Source organism: Melanotaenia boesemani, chromosome 3 (assembly GCF_017639745.1).
Source record: "Melanotaenia boesemani isolate fMelBoe1 chromosome 3, fMelBoe1.pri, whole genome shotgun sequence".
Taxonomy (NCBI): Eukaryota; Metazoa; Chordata; class Actinopteri; order Atheriniformes; family Melanotaeniidae; genus Melanotaenia; species Melanotaenia boesemani.
In genome coordinates, this window is record NC_055684.1 from 30,393,592 (window position 1) to 30,411,001 (window position 17,410).

Below are 17,410 nucleotides of genomic sequence, written 5' to 3' on the forward strand. Positions count from 1 at the left end.
AACTTTCTGTTAAATGTCACCATATCGTATTACATTCAAGTAGTGCTGTAATGATAGTGCTGGGCGATACTGCAAATTTTGGAATCGATCCAATACCAAGTAAATCCAGGGCAAGTATCACAGATACCAATACTTTTTCTTGAAATTTCACAATCATTTAATGATTTTGCCTTTAATTATTGATCATGATTATGATCATAATCAAACAGTTTCAAGATTTTGTCAAATAAAACATTTTTATTGAACTGAATGGTAGAACTGAGAATTTTATATTAAGCTTTTTTGTAAACAATAACATCCACAATGTAGCACAATAATAAAATAACTGTCATTGGCTTTTATCTCAAACACTTTTTTTGAGAAAAATAAAGTCAACAGTGCAAATTAGCCAAACAAAAGCAAAGCCTACAATTGTTTGGCTCTCATTCACATTCATTGACTTTTTGTCCCCAAAGCCTTCTGCAAGAAAGATATCGATCGGGCTGGTCTAATCCCGACAAATACTGAAATAATTACAGCTCTCTCCTTATGGTCCAGCTGGATGAAAAGTCCCTCCAATGGCTGTTACCAGTGTTGGGGATTTTGTTGTTCTGCAAATTACTTCATGCGATGAAAATTAAATTACTGCTGCAACCAAAGATATTTTTTACTGCTTTGAACAGTCGTTTAAATGACTTCGTAAAAACCATCATTTTCCATTTGTTTTACAAAATGGTCGACTAGCATGTCATCCAAGAAGCAATGCACTGCTAAAATGATTTTAGTTTGCAACTAAATTAAAGAAGGCTTCTAATTTCACAAACCTAACGTCTTAACAAGCATATGCTGTAAACACATATATGGTACATGTACCAGTCAGAAAGACAGTTGTGAAATGCTCTGTGTGACTGATCCTGCCAGAACAGTAACAAAGAGGGGGTAAAGCATCTTTTTAAAGTTACAGACTCCACAAACCGCCATCAGGAAGATAAACCTCTTCCGCAAAACACATTAAGAGCCAAAAGACCCCTTGTGCTACTGAGAGAAAAGAACTCTGAGTGTCTGAGGGTAATGGGTGATGTAGCGTTTAATTTGCAGTCAGGTTGTTGTTTAGGATCCTTCTGGAAGCCATCCACCCCTGACAAATTCCCCTTATGTCTCAGGACTAAGGTGGTTTCTGGCTTAATCAACTGCTCATGTGCGCTCTACATGTCAACACATATATTACCCAACAACATAGAAAGGAGTAATTTAATGCATTGTAATCTAAGGTTGTGTTTCTAGATTTTCCTCTTTCTTCCAGGCAGGTTGACGATCTTGGTGGAAGCAGATTTCAATCCTATCAAGTTTATACAAAAGTTTTCAGGCCAAAATCTATTAAAGTTACTGGGAATTTAAAGCAAGAGTGAATGAAGAATTTTAAGAAAATGGTACAATTATAGTCGTTTTTTGGCATTTTTGTCTAGAAGGGCACTCAGAGTATAGTAAACGTGAGTGCCCTTCTAGCTTCTTGGCTATAGGATTATTGTTCTGTGAATTAATTAACTGGAATTAATTTAATTGACTGGAAAACGTTCAAGTTTGTACCCTGCTTTTTTGTCTTGTTGCAGCTGGTAGACTATCCCCCACCCAGTCACCTTGAGCAGGTAGCCATCATCTTCTATACACACTTAATCCAATTCAGGCTCGCAGGGGGGCTGGAGCCTATCCCAGCTGCTTAAGCAGGTAGAAACGAATTTATGTTTTATATGATTCTCACAGGCAAAATGGTAATATATTAGAAGCCTGTACTGAAGAAGAAATGTTTCTCCCATGCATGACCTCAGTAATATTCCTATAAGAAATGTGAAAATGGCCAGTCACACCCTTTTTATAAAATAATAATAAAAAAACTAAGCCTTCAATAGCTAAACAAGTTTATTAATGCAATATGGATTGTTTCAATTAGCAAACCTACACACCACAAATAAAACACTTATTCATAAATTTTGGATTTCAAGTCAAAATGTTTTTTTAGTTTCAGCTACTGAGTATGTGCAGTCCTTGAGTTTGATGCCGTGTGTGTGTGTGTGTGTGTGTGTGTGTGTGTGTGTGTGTGTAGAAAGAAATAGGAAAAGAGATATGGTGAACGTAAAGATCTTTACAGATAATTTTAGTAATAATCTAGGAAGCATCTCTAGACTTAACAGGGGAAAAATCACTGCAGCATCATTTGCAAAGACCGTACTAATAAAGCTGTATAGCACTACCTTGTGGACATTTTCAAACTGCAACTCAAACCTGAGACCTCCAACAATCCTTTGAACAGGTTACACAATACAAGTACTGTCCAACCCTTTTCCCCCAAAACAGCAGCTTTTTGTTTGGACAAAAAGACAAACAAGAAAGAGAGAGCAGCGTCAATAAAAAAAAAAAAAAGGAATTCTATTAAATTATTCAAATTCAAAGAGCTGAGACATTTCTTTCCATTGTTCCTCCAACAATGTTTACTTTTGCAGAAAGCAGGCATCAGGTAGAGTTCCTGTAAAAGGACAGCATGTCATCCAGATTCTGAGGAGCAGCTTGAGGCTGTTCCTGAGTTTGGCTTTGATCTGCAGGCGGAGGTGGATACTGGGGTGGATACTGGTATGGATACTGTGGGGGAAATGGCGGAAGGACATGAGGTGGACCTGCAAACTGAGAGGAAAAGGGAGGAGAAAATGGAGGATAAAACTGAGGAGGGGGGTAATGAGGATTAAACGGGGGAGCTGAAAGTGGTGAGCTCTGTGTAGGTGGTGGCTTTGAAGGTGGCGAAGATGCTGGAGGATTTTGTTGAGTTTTAGGAGGTGAAGAAACAGTTGGAGGCGGATGCTGTGGTTCAGCCTTGCTCTCAGAGATTCCACTTGGATATTTTGTCCCGTGGAATGGCATGTTGGACTTATTCTTCTGATCCATAGAATTCCCTAATTTTGGTCTCCTTTTATCAGCAAAGTACGCAGAAGGAGGAGCAAATTCTGAATCTCGTTCATCTCGGCGGCGGGATTTCCACTCACTAAACATGAATTCTGAAAGAGATCAGACAGGAAGTGGTGTTAAAGAGATTCAATTTTAGATCACTCGCATGGATAAATTCTGTGGAAGAAAAAAAACCTCAAACCCTGCCATAGGATTTCATTTGGACCCTCCAGAGTATAAAAATATGTGATTTATTGTTTCAGAGTAGAAATACTGAGCCTCCTCATCTTTATCACCACACTTTAACTTCAGTTAATACTCTATTAGGTGTACTTTGTCATTTTCCTTGTAGAAGGTTTAAAATTCAATCTTTCAATTAATGCATCAGCGGATCCACCATTACTAAAATAAATCTGTTAATCATGACGAAAAGTAGCTTATATGGGCAACAGTTCTTTATCTTAGATCCCTAGAAAATTAAAATAACAGGAATGGAGTAACAGTGAAGCCCAGGGTTTATGGAGCAGATACGTCACAGAAGAATTAGGAAACGATTTTGGGCTGAAGTATAAACTGCTGATGGGGCAACATGTTCTGTGGTGCAGCGTTTTAACAACTTGGGGCAGTTTAATATGTCTTGTGAAGAGATTGCACCTTTAGGAGGGATCAGAACTACCCAAACCGCAGATACAGCAAATATAAGCCTACAAGAATAAAACTGCCAGTCAGGTATTTGTCTATCAGTTTACTGTGTGTGTTGGCAAACAGGGACATGATGTGACATTTCATAAGCTAATCAAAACAATGCCACAGTAAGTCCCTGCACTAATTTCAAAAGTGCTCTAAAGAAACCATAAAAATTATTTGTGACTTTTTGGCCAGTAAGTGTATGTTTCTCAGATAAAATACTCCAAATAAAGGAACGCCATGTACTGTAATTTGTACATGGGAAAACTAGTTATCTGACTCAGCTTCAGGTTTTACACATGAAACACTGAAAGTGATACAACAGTGCTAACAAGGTGTCAGCCAGCAGTATGTTGAAAGCAGGAATCATTTAATTAGTCTGTAAATGAGACGATGGTCAAAGAGCTGCCATGCCCTACATGTTGGGGCACATTTTATTGTTTAACTTTTAAAAAAAGACTAAGAAGAACAGGTTAAAGTGATTCTTAAATAATGAGCTTGTTCACTGGTCAATGGAAGGGGCAATGATGTGTCTATAAATTACATTAAGTCATCACACAACTAAAGAAATTATTTTTCTTTCTATTCAATGCAGACTTTTAAATAATGAGGTTTACCTTTGCCTCTGTCCCATTCTCTGACATGAGGAACTCCTGGTTTGGTGTCCCGTCTCTCCTGAATTTCCACTTCTACCCTCTTTGAAATGCTGACCTCTGGAGGCTCGTCAGGGTGAGGGAAGGGCCCCGTTGTTTCAACCTCTTCCTCCTCTTCATTTTTCTCTCCTGACACAAAAAAAAATCACCACAGTCCTTCACTAACAAGCTTGTAATCACTGAATAGCAGCAGCCACACTTTTATCACAAACGGTGCAACAGCTGATGTTAGGTGTGTGTAAACCCTAACCTGGATTGTCCTCCTCTTGCTCCTCTTCCTCAGTGCCATCCAGCTTTGCCTTCTTCATCTTCCTCTGCCTCACCTTGGCTAACCGAGCCTGCAGGATGACCTGCCTCTTCTCCTTCAGTCGTTCCCTCTTAGTGCGCTGATCCGTTGTCTGAAGGACAGGAAGGATGCAAAAAAAAAAATTCAAATCTGCTCAGATTTAAAAAAAATAATTATTTTTACTAGTTAGGAAAGAAAGCTTTAATGGTTCTTGCCACTCAAATGAAAGAACTCTATCTTAACATAAATCTAAGTTAATTATTTCTGATGATTAATTATTCATTTACTAATAATTTAATCTTGATGCTTGCATTTTTTTGTAACTTGTCTTAGCTTCATATCTGCCATTTAGGTAAAAGTATTATACGTTTGATGCTGGCATCCTGGCCTGGCATTTGTGCCTTCCCATTTAATAATGAGCAACTCACCTGGTCTCTGAGCATGTCCAGAGTTTCTCTCTGCTTCCTGCGTTGCTCTGCATCCTGAGAGAAAGCAAAGTAGCCCACTCCAAGATCTCGAGCCTCTGTCAAGGAGATGAAAAACAAAACAAAAAAACCTTTAACTTTGCTCCTTAACATTGAGCAAAAATTGGTAACTAATGCTCAAATGCATGCAGAATTTTTTTTTTTTTTATATGGCGTTAACCTTGTGCCCTAATATCCTCATAGTGGATTGGTCCAACAGGCCTCTTCATAGCCTCCTCTTCCTCCATCTCCCACTCCTGCCTCTGCAGCTCTCGGCGCATGTCCTCTGAGAGCAAGGTCTTCTCAGATGGTGTTGTTCTATAGTTAACAGATTTTTTTAAACAAGTTGGAAAGACAAGAAAAGAAAAACAGTAGAAAAAACATGCCAAATTTACAATATGCTTAACACATCCTCCGTATAAGCTAGGCAATATGTGCAGGCTTAAAATGCTTGTCCCTCTAAACGCATCGTTTATTCTTGAAATGGGAAATGAAAACAAAAAGTAATAATCAAAACAAATAAAAGGAAAGCTGCCATATAATTCTTTCTGTACCAGAAACTCTCACTCATCATAGTGCTACATTTAACTTTTGTCAAGAGTTTGATTGTAGTTTATATTTTCATCTCCACCCTCCAGCCCACCACAAATATATGCCCATGACTAAAATACACTGCTGTTTCCCCATTATTCCCAACTAGCTGCTGAGCAAACTTAAATGCTATAATTCCTTTACCTTTTTCCTTTAATGTCCTGGTCCAGTTTCTTAAAATCTGGTAGATCTTTCTTCATGCATCTTCGAGATCGTCCCAAAGCATCCACAAAGTCCACCCTTTGACAAAACAACGGGCATTAAAATGTTTACTGTTTATTGATAATGCTATTTTAAACAGTTTTACACTGAGTGCTAAGTTGCTATGGTTCATCTGAGTTTCTTTTTCTTAAGTTACACATAAATACATATTCACTTTTTAAACAACACAGTACGTAAAGTTTATGTTTACATTACCATTCCTCATCTGGGTTCTGAGGAGGAGGGATAGGTGATGAGATGTCTCCTTCCTCATCCTCTTTTTCCATCTCCTTTTTTGCTTGTGTTTCTCTCTTTTTGTCAATAATCTTCTGGGTGAAGTCAACAAGGTACAATCCCTCTGTTTCTTCATCTAATGTAGTACAAGACAAGGTTAGCACCAAGTAACGACACTATGCTGTCCGTGTAAACATTAGGCAGATCACCAATTTCACCAACCTAGAAAACCTCCTTTTGACATCTGATCATAGAGTCTGGCCTTTTCCTCCAGCTTGCGCCTGTTGTGAGAGGATAAATGAGAAATCATATGTAATATTTACCCGTGTATTTAGACATCAAATTATTCTTTTGGCTCACTTTGTTGTGTCAAGGGTGATTTGCTCCTCTGCCAGTTGCTCCGCATCTTTTGCAGCTCTTGCTGAAACACCTGCGTTTGTTTTACTCCAGATATTAGGTTTCTACAGGGGTAAACGAAGAGATGACGGTTAGAATGTGTCATATGAGAAATATATATGTATACTATCATAACGCTTAGCAGTACCTTGACTGTGGATTTTGCTTTGAGTCCAGCATCAGAGTTTTCTTGTCCGAGTTTCTCTCGTTTAAACTGCTCCTGTTTTCTGTACAATTCAGCTTTAAGGTCCACTAGCTGTAAAAAAAAAAAACAAAAAACAAAAAACAACGCATTCATAAAATGTAGATTCTAACTTTCCATTATCTTAACACATGTAAATCGGTCTTAGCGCTAGCAAAGGTCTAACAGAAAGTTAGCTAATGTCGTTTTTGTGCTTTAAATAAACATTATCCACCTACATGTGATTTCATCCAAATAATTATAACACTTCTTATCAAGTAACTCACCGATGAAGCTGCCACGTTCAACTGCTTCTTCTTTTTATCCATATTTTCCTGTCCACAATATAACCTGACAGTTGCTATCGTGCTAGCATGTACACGGTCTTCTTCGTCCTTGTTTTGACTAGCATTATGTCACAACAGCCCCATCTACTGGCACTACGCGGCACTGCACTATCATCTTAACAGGAAGTCTTGTGTCTGTTTTAATCAAAATTTCAGCTTTGTATTAAAAAATGCCAGTGTAGTAGAATTTCTTTCTTTTTCCTCCTTTCGTCTTGCATCTACCGCTCTTAAAACAGAGTATACTTTGATACAGTAAACCTTCTGAGCTTGGCACACAGAAATAAACATGTCCAGTTTTGTAAGGCAATCTTCCATAAAAAACACGCACAATGTGTATGATACTTAAGGTATGCTGTGTAAGATATGTTTTGCTTCCATTAGCATTGAGAAGCAAAACAAAATCTACATTTATACATATGACTAATTTCAGGAAATCTTAAGCAGGACTTTTTATGAGCTAATACTGATTTTATCATACTGTTTAGGACCACGGAAAGACTATGTTTAAAGTATCCAAGATATATCAGACACTGTTCTAAAGAATTAAATGCTTTGTAGTTAAAAAAAAACATAGGTCATAACTGAAAATTTGGGACAACTTAAAACCTAAAAAGTAAACACAGTTAACTAATGATGAATGAGCTTGCAATTTGGTATGTTTTTATTGTAGAGATTATCCAAGAGTCTAGTTATGTTATGCTGAATATTACCTGGGTAATAGACTGAAAGCATCAGATTTTTTTGTATCTCAGAAATATTGTAACCTGTATCGTCAATTGATTAGATCAGATTGACCAGGATGTTATCACATCACAACACAGAAAATCCCACAGTATATCAATTTAAACATCTGAACCGGCTTTTCAAAATATGAGTACCTGCTAACATCAGGTTGAATATATTCTTATAGATGACAGTTATATGAGCCAGAGGGTATCAGATTATGAGCATCGGATCAGACTCTGGAAGGCTTCATACAGTGTGCAGTAGGTCTGGCAGACAAAGACAAAAACTTGTCTGTTAGCTTTCATTTTGTGTCATGTTGGATTTTTTACCACTTCAACCTGAAATATTTTGAAAATTAAAATTAATGGAGGCTTTATAAACAAGCTTTAGAGTGCATTGTTTCCCTTTTTTAATACAAGACTAAATTTCTAATGTGAAGCTGAAATATTTCCAAACAATGCTATCTGATCTGTAAGTTTTTTTGTTTGTTATTTATTCAAAGCCCAAGGAAAAGTCCCCAAGAATGAGTGCCAAGCCATGGAGGAAAAATCAATCCACAGAGGGCAGCAGCTTCTCTGTGAGTGAGAAATATATTCACAACTACAACTAAACACCTTAAGTCGTGTAGCTCCATGATCTTTCTGTCCTTTGATCAGGTAAGTGTCCCCTTTGAAATTGGCTTCATGATAAGATAAGACGACTTCAGGAGTAGTGTGGTACTGAAAGGGATCCTGCTGGGAATCTCAGATTCATCATTTTCATCTGTGATGTGCGATAAATAAATAAATGAAAATATAGTGAAATCATCGTAATATTTAATAATTTCTGCCTTTTGTTTCAGATGTTGACATTTCAAAAATACTGAACAGATTCTGTCATTTCAATGCCTCCATTTCAGATAATTATTTATTACAAATATCGTTTCACATAAAAAATATATAAAGTGAGGATTATTGGGTACAAAACAACCTAACAAATCAAGAATAACCAATAAACTCTTTTATTCTCTACCCAGGACTTCACAAATCTGGTTAAGCCATCACTGCACAGTTTATTTTGGTGCTAAAATGGTCCAAATAGTTACATTTTAAGGAAAATATAACTATTAGACAAATTTAGTCATATTAATGCCAGAAGTTTGTGACATTTGAGCAAGATAATTATAAATACAGCTTAAATGCCAGCGGTTCGCCTCCCAAATGTTCTCCATGTTTGGGTAAATTGAGTAAAGGCTAAACTGTTTCCTGATGTTCCCTCCCATTACCACTACAGTTAAATATGTAAATACTCATTTTTCCAGCAAACACAAAATGGCCAATAAAACATGGCTGCAAAAGATCTTGTCCAAAACTCGGTGACTAGGACAACAGTGTGTAGCTCTTACGTAGTTCTGTGATCCATTTTGAAACCATGAACATAGTGTGCTCTGACCTACATCCATTAAACACGTGAAAACAAGGTTTTATTAAGGGCCCTGGAAAAATGGAAAATGTGTGCATTTCCCACATATCTCATCAAACCTGATGTAGAAGAGACACATCTACCCATAAACCATTACTCTTCCACACGGATGACAAATACTAGTATCCAGAAAATGTTAAAAGGTAAATCTTTCTAAAAATAAAATGCACTTAGGTCCAGAGTATAAGATGAAGAAAATGGTATCAATGCAGGTTGATGGACCAGCCTCTCAGCTGCTTTCTCTCTGCAACAAAGAATCTGCTTCTGAAAACTTCATGTTTGTTTGTTTCTTCCATAAACCCTTGTTTTCATTTATGAAACATCCTAGAAACAGACATTAAGAGTAAACAAAAAGGATTAAAATACTTTAATGTCTTCACTGCAAACCAAACTAGACTGCATAGCAGTGGACAAACAAAGCATCTAGACAAATGAGGGAAAAAAAAACAGCAAAGCATCACAGAACCAAATACAACTTAACATTTTTATGAATTAATTGGCCTGAACAATGCCCTAGAACAAGATTAACTGTGCCTTTACCGGGAGACAGTTTTATTTCTGTAACTTTTTATCTTTTTAAGATCAGTTTGTTAGTTTATCAGGCCGTTTAAAATGAGATGGCTCCTCCATCTTCCACCTCTCCATGGAGGATTTATAAATCTAAACAAAAAGCTGCAGAAAATATGAGTCACAATAAAGCACTGATACTTTTCTTTGGTGCCAGTTTTTTTTTCTTTTATGCTTCCAACTCTCAAGATCATATGCCGTAAAGCTGAGTGGTGTTGTTGCGGACGGTGTCAAAGACAGTGGCCATATCCTCCCCCTTCAGCCAGCTCAGCTCCTGCAGAGCGTGAATGCCCATTCCAGGATGTGAAAACTGGCAGACACCTTTCCTGACCTGTTAAGATGAAGTCATAAAGATGCAAACACTGTAAACCACCTTGTTTTGAGGACTACCTTGAATATTGCATTCATACAAAAGTCTATCACATTATGATGATGTATCACTATCATGGTGCCTTGCAACCACTTGTAATGTGGTGGAAAAACCCTAAACCTGCCTAAATAGCTCACAATGAGCTTGAACTGTGCACAGTGTTAAAAACACAACACTCAGCATCAACAATTAGTGTTCAGGTGATCTAAAAATCACTTCTCTGTTTATGCTAATTTCTGTAGCAGTGGCAGCACCAGGTTTACTCTATTTACTCAGGGTCCCAGTTTAATAACATACCCTAATATGATCATTTGCCTAAAAGGTAGCAACAATGGCGACAACAGCACCCTTTAAAAAGATTAGACTTTTAGCACAAAAGGGGGAGAGCACAAATAGTTAAATAAATTGTGAAAAGACATTTAAAAAAAGAACCCAGGTGCAGCAATTTTCATCTTGGCAGCCATTTATGCTCATATAGAAAAAAGTCATCACCTTTCAAACACTGATATTCAAAAACCTAAAACCACAATTTTTTAAGACTGTTTTTAAAATCACAGGTGTATTTATCTTTATGTCTCCAATGGCAAATCTAACATTGACTATAGGGTCAGCATTGGTCTATGTTGCAGTGTTTTAGATTCCCTAAGGCTCCACTCAAACCTACTTGTCTTGGAAGGAAATATGGTGCATCCGTCTCCAACAAAATGCGGTCAAGCGGGATCTGGCGGACCGCATCTCTGGCCTCGGTGGCCCTGGTGTAAGTGATCAGGGCTGTGAAGCCCACATACAAGTTGGGGAACTCGGCCAAGAAGGGCTCAATCACTGAATACCTGTTTGTGAAGCAGTGTCTGAAAAAAACACCAAAGCAACAAAAAGAAAAGTTACTGATTAAATGCACATGAATAGATTTGCAAATACACAGAGGAGCTCCTTCGACGTCTATATCTGACAACTCACCACATACTAATAATGTGTTGTAGGTTGGCAATTTTAAATAGGTACATTACCAAATTTGTTTGGAAACACTTTCCTATTAGATTTAATGGTAATTTAATGCAAAGTGTGGCCAGTCATTAAACTGGTGCTCTGTATAAATCAACTCTGTACAGAATCCCTGTTGTCCTCCCTAGCCTCCAGAGACCGAAGCTTTATTTTTTTGTGCCATTTTTGTTTGGAATCGGTGAAATGGATTCTGTTCATAACTTCAATGGACAGAATTTCTAGGCTTAGCTGAGGTGTAGAAGAGATCCAGCTTGGTGGCTTCAGGAAAGCATTTCTGCTTTGTGCCAACGATGTGGTTCTGTCGGCTTCATCAGGCAAAGATTTTCAGCTCTTACTGAAGTGATTCACAGCACAGTGTGAAACTGTTGGGCTGAGAATCAGCACCTCTATATCCTAGACAAGGGACTTCATCCAGAAAAGGGTGGAGTGTTCCCTCCGGTAGATCAGTATAGCATCTATAGTGATGCAGACTCTGCATGGGTTTGTTGTGGTGAAGGAGCTGAACCGAAAGATGAAGCTCTTGATTTACCAGTAGACTTACATTCCTACCCTAACCTATGAAGAGATGATGGCAAAATAAATCCTGAGCCTGAACATTTTTACGGCGTTTCTCAATGGACACTGCTATAATCAATCTCAACTTTCAGCACATTACTGCATAGAAAACATTACACCTTGTTCCACAGTAACGTCCTGCTGAACCCACAACTATATTAATTTTTTTTAAATGCTTACAATCAAATATTTACACAATTTTAAAATGTGCTAGAAATTATATCAAAAATAACCATTTAAACCACCATGTACTTTGGCAGATACAGATTTGTGGTTAAGGTACAGTAATATAAAAAAAAGTTGGTAATAGTAATACTCCATGTGACTACAATATGGTCCTCACACATGTAATGATTTTAATATTCAAAAATAAAGTTGTCACTGTCAAAGTGAATATACTACTATACCCTTTGCTGGAGTGACCATGTAAATTATCTGTGCTGCAGACTGGCTCAAAGGTTTCGACCTGAGATCATGCTTATTTTTTATGATGCTGTTCTTGGTAGCATCATCAGATACGGTATGACTGCATGGTTTGGCATATGAACAGTTCAGTCTAAATCTAAAGACTCTCCCTTAGAGATACTGTAGGGTGAGAAACTCGATCATCCGGGAGGGGCTCAGAGTAGAGCAGCTGATTCTCTGCATAGAGAGAAGCCAGAAGAGGTGACTCAGGCATCTGGTTAGGATGCCTCCTGAACGCCTCCCTGGTGAGGTGTTGTGGGAACGTCCAACTAGGTGGACACCCTGGGAAAGACCCAGGATGCACTGTAGGGACTACATCTTAGCTGGCCTGGGAATACCTCAGGATCCCTCAGGATGAGCTGGCAAATGTGGCCGGGTAGAGGGAGGTCTGGGATTTAAATCTTTCATGATGTTTGAAAAGAGCATGGACATAATAAATATATAAACAAATTTAGTCTTTACACAAGAACTTGTTTCTCGATCAATGTTACGAGATACACAGATAAAGTCATCAGTGTGCAAAAAAGTATGAAACTATTTATTTCTGCACAAAGAAGTGTGAAATAGTCAAATGTGAAATGCTGCAAAAGGTTTTGATTGCAAACACAGGATGACATCACATTCCACGCTGCACGTAAGACTTTCCTGCACAGCACTTTACTTCTGGCTGACAACCTTGGGAAGGTTGCAAAAATGGCAAATGACTCAGGAGGCTAAATAAATCCTCCTGTAAGATCTGTACTTTATAGAAAGGTATGTCAGCATAGACACCCACATATTGAAAAAGTAAAAATTTGAAAAAAATTACACAATTTTGCTTTCACACACCTGTGAATCTTGTATTCTTTAGGAACACACTTCTTCATGATTGGCAGCAGGTCATCATCTGCGTCTCTACAGTGGATCACCAGAGGCTTCTGCATGGCCACAGCCAAACGCAGCTGACGCTCAAACACCTTCACAGAACACACAAACACAAAGCAAAGAAACACAATGACCACATTATTTTTTTTTATGAACTATTACACTCTTCACTACTAATTCCAGACCACCTAATGATAAAGGACAAGTATAATTTAATATAAGTATCTGGATGCCAAACTTTATTTATCAAAGTACATATGATTTAACTTACTTTTTTTTGTATTGAGGTATCAGTGGAGTTTTTGTGGGAATAGTCCAGCCCCATCTCACCAAATGCTACAGCTTTTGGATGCCTCATTGCCATCAGTATGTTTTGCTCCTGAATGCTTGAGTAGTTTTTGGCAAAATGGGGGTGGCACCCAAATGCCCCCCACACCATGTCTTCAGCAAGCAAACCTTCCCACAGGGCCTCTTTCACCATGATTCCTGGGTTACAGAAGTCTGTAATACAGCCACGAAACTGTGGACTAAAGCTGCTCCTGTAAATTTTCCGAAAGCGGCTGAATGTCCCACTGAAGCCAAGTTTGCCATACAGCATGTCTAGATGGCAGTGTGTGTCTATGAAACCAGCCTGACTGTCACAGGAGTAACTGGTCCGCAATGGTTCATCCCCCAAGGACAATCTTCTAGGAGTTAATGAATGGGGGGAGTTGTGTATTAAAGAGTAGCCATCACTCCGCCTGCGGCGAGCTGAGGAGTTTAAGGAAATGCCTGATACGCCACTATTTGAGCACAGCGGCAGAGCGTAAGGATCCAGTAAATTCTCTTGTATGGCTGAGTGAAACTTCTGAGTCTCACTGAATGGGTTTGAAGAGCCCATGCTTGGTGGGTGAGGCTGCTTGAATGAGACATAAACTGTCCTCTGTGATGGTGAAAAAGGCGTCCCAGTGTCCTCAGCTGCTGCCTGTATAACCCCAGTTGCTTCATTAGTGGACAAAAAGGTGACAGAGGAAGTTGTAGCATCCAAAGAAGTCTGATGTTCTGGTCTGTTGTGCTGAGTTGTGACACAACAGGAGTCTGGAATATCCTCCAGCGAGGGGATGGACGAGTCACAGTCTTCCAGTTCATATTTCTCTATCAATACGTCCTGAAAAAGACAAACACATTTATTTCCCTTCACTTTTACCTTCTCACAGGCTTGACAACTGATCTATTTACAATTATAAATAACTTCCTGGCCTTTTCATAAATACTGAAGATGCTTTCAAATTCCAAAGAATGAAATAAGCTCATTTAAACACAGATAATTGAGCACAAGATCTAAACTTGTTTTCTAACTGGAAATAAAAACTAATGTTTTGGTGTCAGAGGGACTTACCCTTGTGTCTGTTTTTGGCTCTGTTAGGTAACCTTGAGATTCTGAGTCCTCAAACACTTGAGGAGGAGAGTTCCAATCATCACTGAGAGTGTAAATGTCCTCAGACTTGTTGGCAGTTCTGCTTGAGAAGAAGTTACCAGCCAAATTCACACTGCTGAGAGACTCTGGACTGAGTGCTTCGGCCTTAGCAGGGAAAGATACAAGTGGGAAAGACCCACTCTGTGTGTCAGTCTTGTGGATTTTAGTGGTGCTGAGTTTTTCTGTGCTGCCGATAGCTGCAATCAGCGCCATCCTGCAGATTGCTTTCGATCCCTCCTCAGGTGTCCTCTCTTTCTTTTTCAAAATGAAAGAGTGAGATGGAGTTGAGTGTACTTGTTGACTCTCTGGGGATTCCTTAGGTGATTTGTTCATTGAGGTGCCCTGTGTCAAATACAGATAAACCAATATTTCTTTACTAGACACAAAGAGGTGTCTTGATCTTTCGCATCAAGCTGAAACATCCAGTTAATTAGAAACACAACTGATGAACATGAAATGATGACCACAACAAAAAAAAAGCAAACATTTACCTTTAAAATATGAAAGATTTCAGAGTTTTTCCTAGAGAGCTTCCTCAGCTTGGCTTTGCCTGAAGAGGACACACTTTCACAGAACACCTCTGCTTTTCTCTTGGGAGTGTCCAGACTTAGTGTTTTAAAGTCCTCAGATCCTGGAGAATCACTGAAATGCAAAGTACTTGAATCTTCATTTTCTGCTCTATTCCAGCGACAAGGTGTGCTTGATGCTTTGTCTCTCCCCTGAGGATGTGTGGGTGAGGTGACAGTGCGCAGCCACTTAAATGTCACCTTCTTTCTGTCGCTACTCATGTCTGACATCTGAATCCAATACTCAATTAGACAACAAATGAGCAGATCTGTCAGGGCAGCTGAGCAGTCCTGTGAGTAACAAGGGAATTTATGAAAGCAGCAAAAGTGAAGTATTCAATTTTCCATCAATAATAGGTTACGTCCCTGTTTCATGATCACGTTATTAAATATACAGCATTATGATTAATAAATAGTATTAATACAAATTCAAAGTGGAATTTAACTCACATGTATAACTTAAATGTTGATGCTTCCACTTTTTCAACAGGATTATAAAATAAACTTATAATTCTGGATTTCTACAACATGTTTACATGCTTCCGCCAAGTAAAAATTTCGGTTTAACTAGGTGGAGGTAGTAAATTCTCTTGCCTATCAGATCATGACATTTTGTGTTTAATCACAGTTGTCTTATGCCTCGTGATAGGTGCTACCTGGAAAATTGCGCACATAAATTATTTATAGGCGCAAAATATCAAGTTGCTTGTCTAAACTGTGCCAATAAATGGACTACAAAGCTGCGCGTTCGACAAGTTTTTCTTTTTGGCCCCAAAATGACTGATGTGACCTTTAGTAGTCAGGCTACACTGCATTTTTATAAATTTATCTTATATCATATGCTGCGAGGCCATAAAAATATAACCTTAAACTTGAATTTTAACATACTGACTTCATGTACGGTTTTCTACAGATGTGTATTAACTGCCATGACAAATTAATAAAAGTAAAGTACAATCAAATTAAGAATTAATATTTGGTTTTACCTATTTTAACTACTTCCACCGACTTTTAAATCGCATTAGCACGCCTTGTACACGGACACGTGTCATTCACTTTCATGTATATAAGCAAATGTAGGCAAAATGACAACTAAAAGCTAGACATTGATTACTTATAAACACACCGATGTGGGTTAAACAAAAAGTCTGACCGAGCGTTATCAGAAAAAGCGCCTTAACTGCAGAGTGGAAAAATGAGTCCGTTGGTGAGCACGTCAAGTTTAGCTAATTAACTGCTAGCTAACCAGTTTTCAATCTCAAACGGCGATGCAGCTGGAGGCATAAGATATTTAATACTCGCACTACTATAACAAATTTACACTTTACCAATATATATGTTTTAGCATAGTTAAGTAACAAGCTAACAAAAGACACATTTTTCCAGGCTCTACCTAATGAGTTTCATTACCTTCTCAGTGTCAGCTCAGTAAAAATGGCTGAAGCTGTGTGGAAGTAAACTAAAATTACTTATCAGTTCGCGCCTTTCCCCAGTTTGTAAAATTTATTTTCAAACACTGCGTTACTGATAAAAAAAAATAATACAAATGGCAGTGGAAATAAATAAATAAACAAAAATAAAAAATAACAACTTTAACCGTTGTGTCAACCCTTAAAAAATTGAGCACTAGATGGCCGTAACGTTAGTTTTTGACATTTTGAACGCAACCAAGTTATTGAATCTCGCGAGAACAGTTCTGGCTACGGTATTTAATCATAGCCTCACATGATATGGTTTTGAATTTCTCTAACTACTTAAAAACTACATCCTAGAAAAGATCCGTGACCAAGATGATATAGATTGCCCTTTTGCAATAAAATGTTACATAATGACATCCACATCATCACTTTACGAAAAGTTAATGCAATAAAATGTAATATATTAATTTCTCTCCAAAAACTCCAGCACTGGTCTAATTTCCTAAATCTGCACAGGCAGTTCTTCAAAAAAGGGAGCCTATTCCAAAATTATGACAGGTTGCTGCCATCATATTCAAAATAAGCTAATATTTCCCGGCAATCAGTAAAATGTCTCACTTTCAATCTCTGATTTCTATTGGGGATAAAATGTGGATTTATGAGATTTGTATTTTTTAATTTACATTTTACAGTGTTCAGACACTTTTGTAATCAGGGCTGTATACTAAGAGAAAACTTCTGCACATAACGCATCCATTTATTTACCCTCTTTTTCTAGCATTTTGTGCTCTGTCTGTGGTATGTGTTGTTTTTGTTGTGATGCATGACAACAATACTACAAATATCCTAAAGCCAAAGATAAAGAGAGACAATCCATAAAAGAAAAAACAGGTTTAACAATTACGAAATCTGTCCATAGGATGTTTTTTATTGTTATAATGGAAGAATAACTTCTGCAAAATGTAATCACAATCCTATTTTAAAACAAGATGCATACCTTTTATGTT

The 17,410-nt window shown here is 37.9% G+C and overlaps 2 protein-coding genes across 4 annotated transcripts; both read right to left on the reverse strand.

The window, feature by feature from the left end:
- Positions 1-1,878: 1,878 nt before the first annotated feature.
- ccdc174 (coiled-coil domain containing 174) lies at positions 1,879-7,043 on the reverse strand. Its single transcript, XM_041980344.1, has 11 exons — positions 6,894-7,043; positions 6,574-6,681; positions 6,390-6,490; positions 6,252-6,310; positions 6,012-6,165; positions 5,739-5,834; positions 5,185-5,321; positions 4,968-5,062; positions 4,504-4,651; positions 4,218-4,382; positions 1,879-3,023 (listed from the first exon to the last, which is right to left on the reverse strand). Exons 1-11 carry the CDS (start codon positions 6,933-6,935, stop codon positions 2,488-2,490), a joined length of 1,641 nt encoding a protein of 546 aa, XP_041836278.1. The 5' UTR covers positions 6,936-7,043; the 3' UTR covers positions 1,879-2,487.
- Positions 7,044-8,822: 1,779 nt separating this feature from the next.
- On the reverse strand, positions 8,823-16,651 carry tatdn2 (TatD DNase domain containing 2). Of its 3 annotated transcripts, none has more exons than XM_041980341.1 (7): positions 16,396-16,651; positions 14,911-15,276; positions 14,342-14,761; positions 13,235-14,110; positions 12,928-13,055; positions 10,742-10,925; positions 8,823-10,038 (listed from the first exon to the last, which is right to left on the reverse strand). In XM_041980341.1, exons 2-7 carry the CDS (start codon positions 15,214-15,216, stop codon positions 9,898-9,900), a joined length of 2,055 nt encoding a protein of 684 aa, XP_041836275.1. In that variant the 5' UTR covers positions 15,217-15,276; positions 16,396-16,651; the 3' UTR covers positions 8,823-9,897. The 3 variants fall into 3 exon arrangements, with proteins under 3 accessions (XP_041836275.1, XP_041836277.1, XP_041836276.1); XM_041980343.1 differs by lacking the exon at positions 16,396-16,651 and adding an exon at positions 15,972-16,262; XM_041980342.1 differs by lacking the exon at positions 16,396-16,651 and adding an exon at positions 15,436-15,541.
- Between the last annotated feature and the right edge of the window lie 759 nt (positions 16,652-17,410).

Coding starts and splice junctions, on each gene's coding strand:
- ccdc174 (XM_041980344.1), bottom strand. CDS start 6,935: ATGGATAAAAAGAAGAAGCAGTTGAACGTGGCAGCTTCATCG. Junction 6,491..6,573: donor AAGCAAAATCCACAGTCAAG/GTACTGCTAAGC, acceptor TTACCCCTGTAG/AAACCTAATATCTGGAGTAA. Junction 5,063..5,184: donor TGAGGATATTAGGGCACAAG/GTTAACGCCATA, acceptor TCTCCTTGACAG/AGGCTCGAGATCTTGGAGTG.
- tatdn2 (XM_041980341.1), bottom strand. CDS start 15,216: ATGTCAGACATGAGTAGCGACAGAAAGAAGGTGACATTTAAGTGGCTG. Junction 14,111..14,341: donor AGCCAAAAACAGACACAAGG/GTAAGTCCCTCT, acceptor TGTCTTTTTCAG/GACGTATTGATAGAGAAATA. Junction 13,056..13,234: donor ATACCTCAATACAAAAAAAA/GTAAGTTAAATC, acceptor TGTTCTGTGAAG/GTGTTTGAGCGTCAGCTGCG.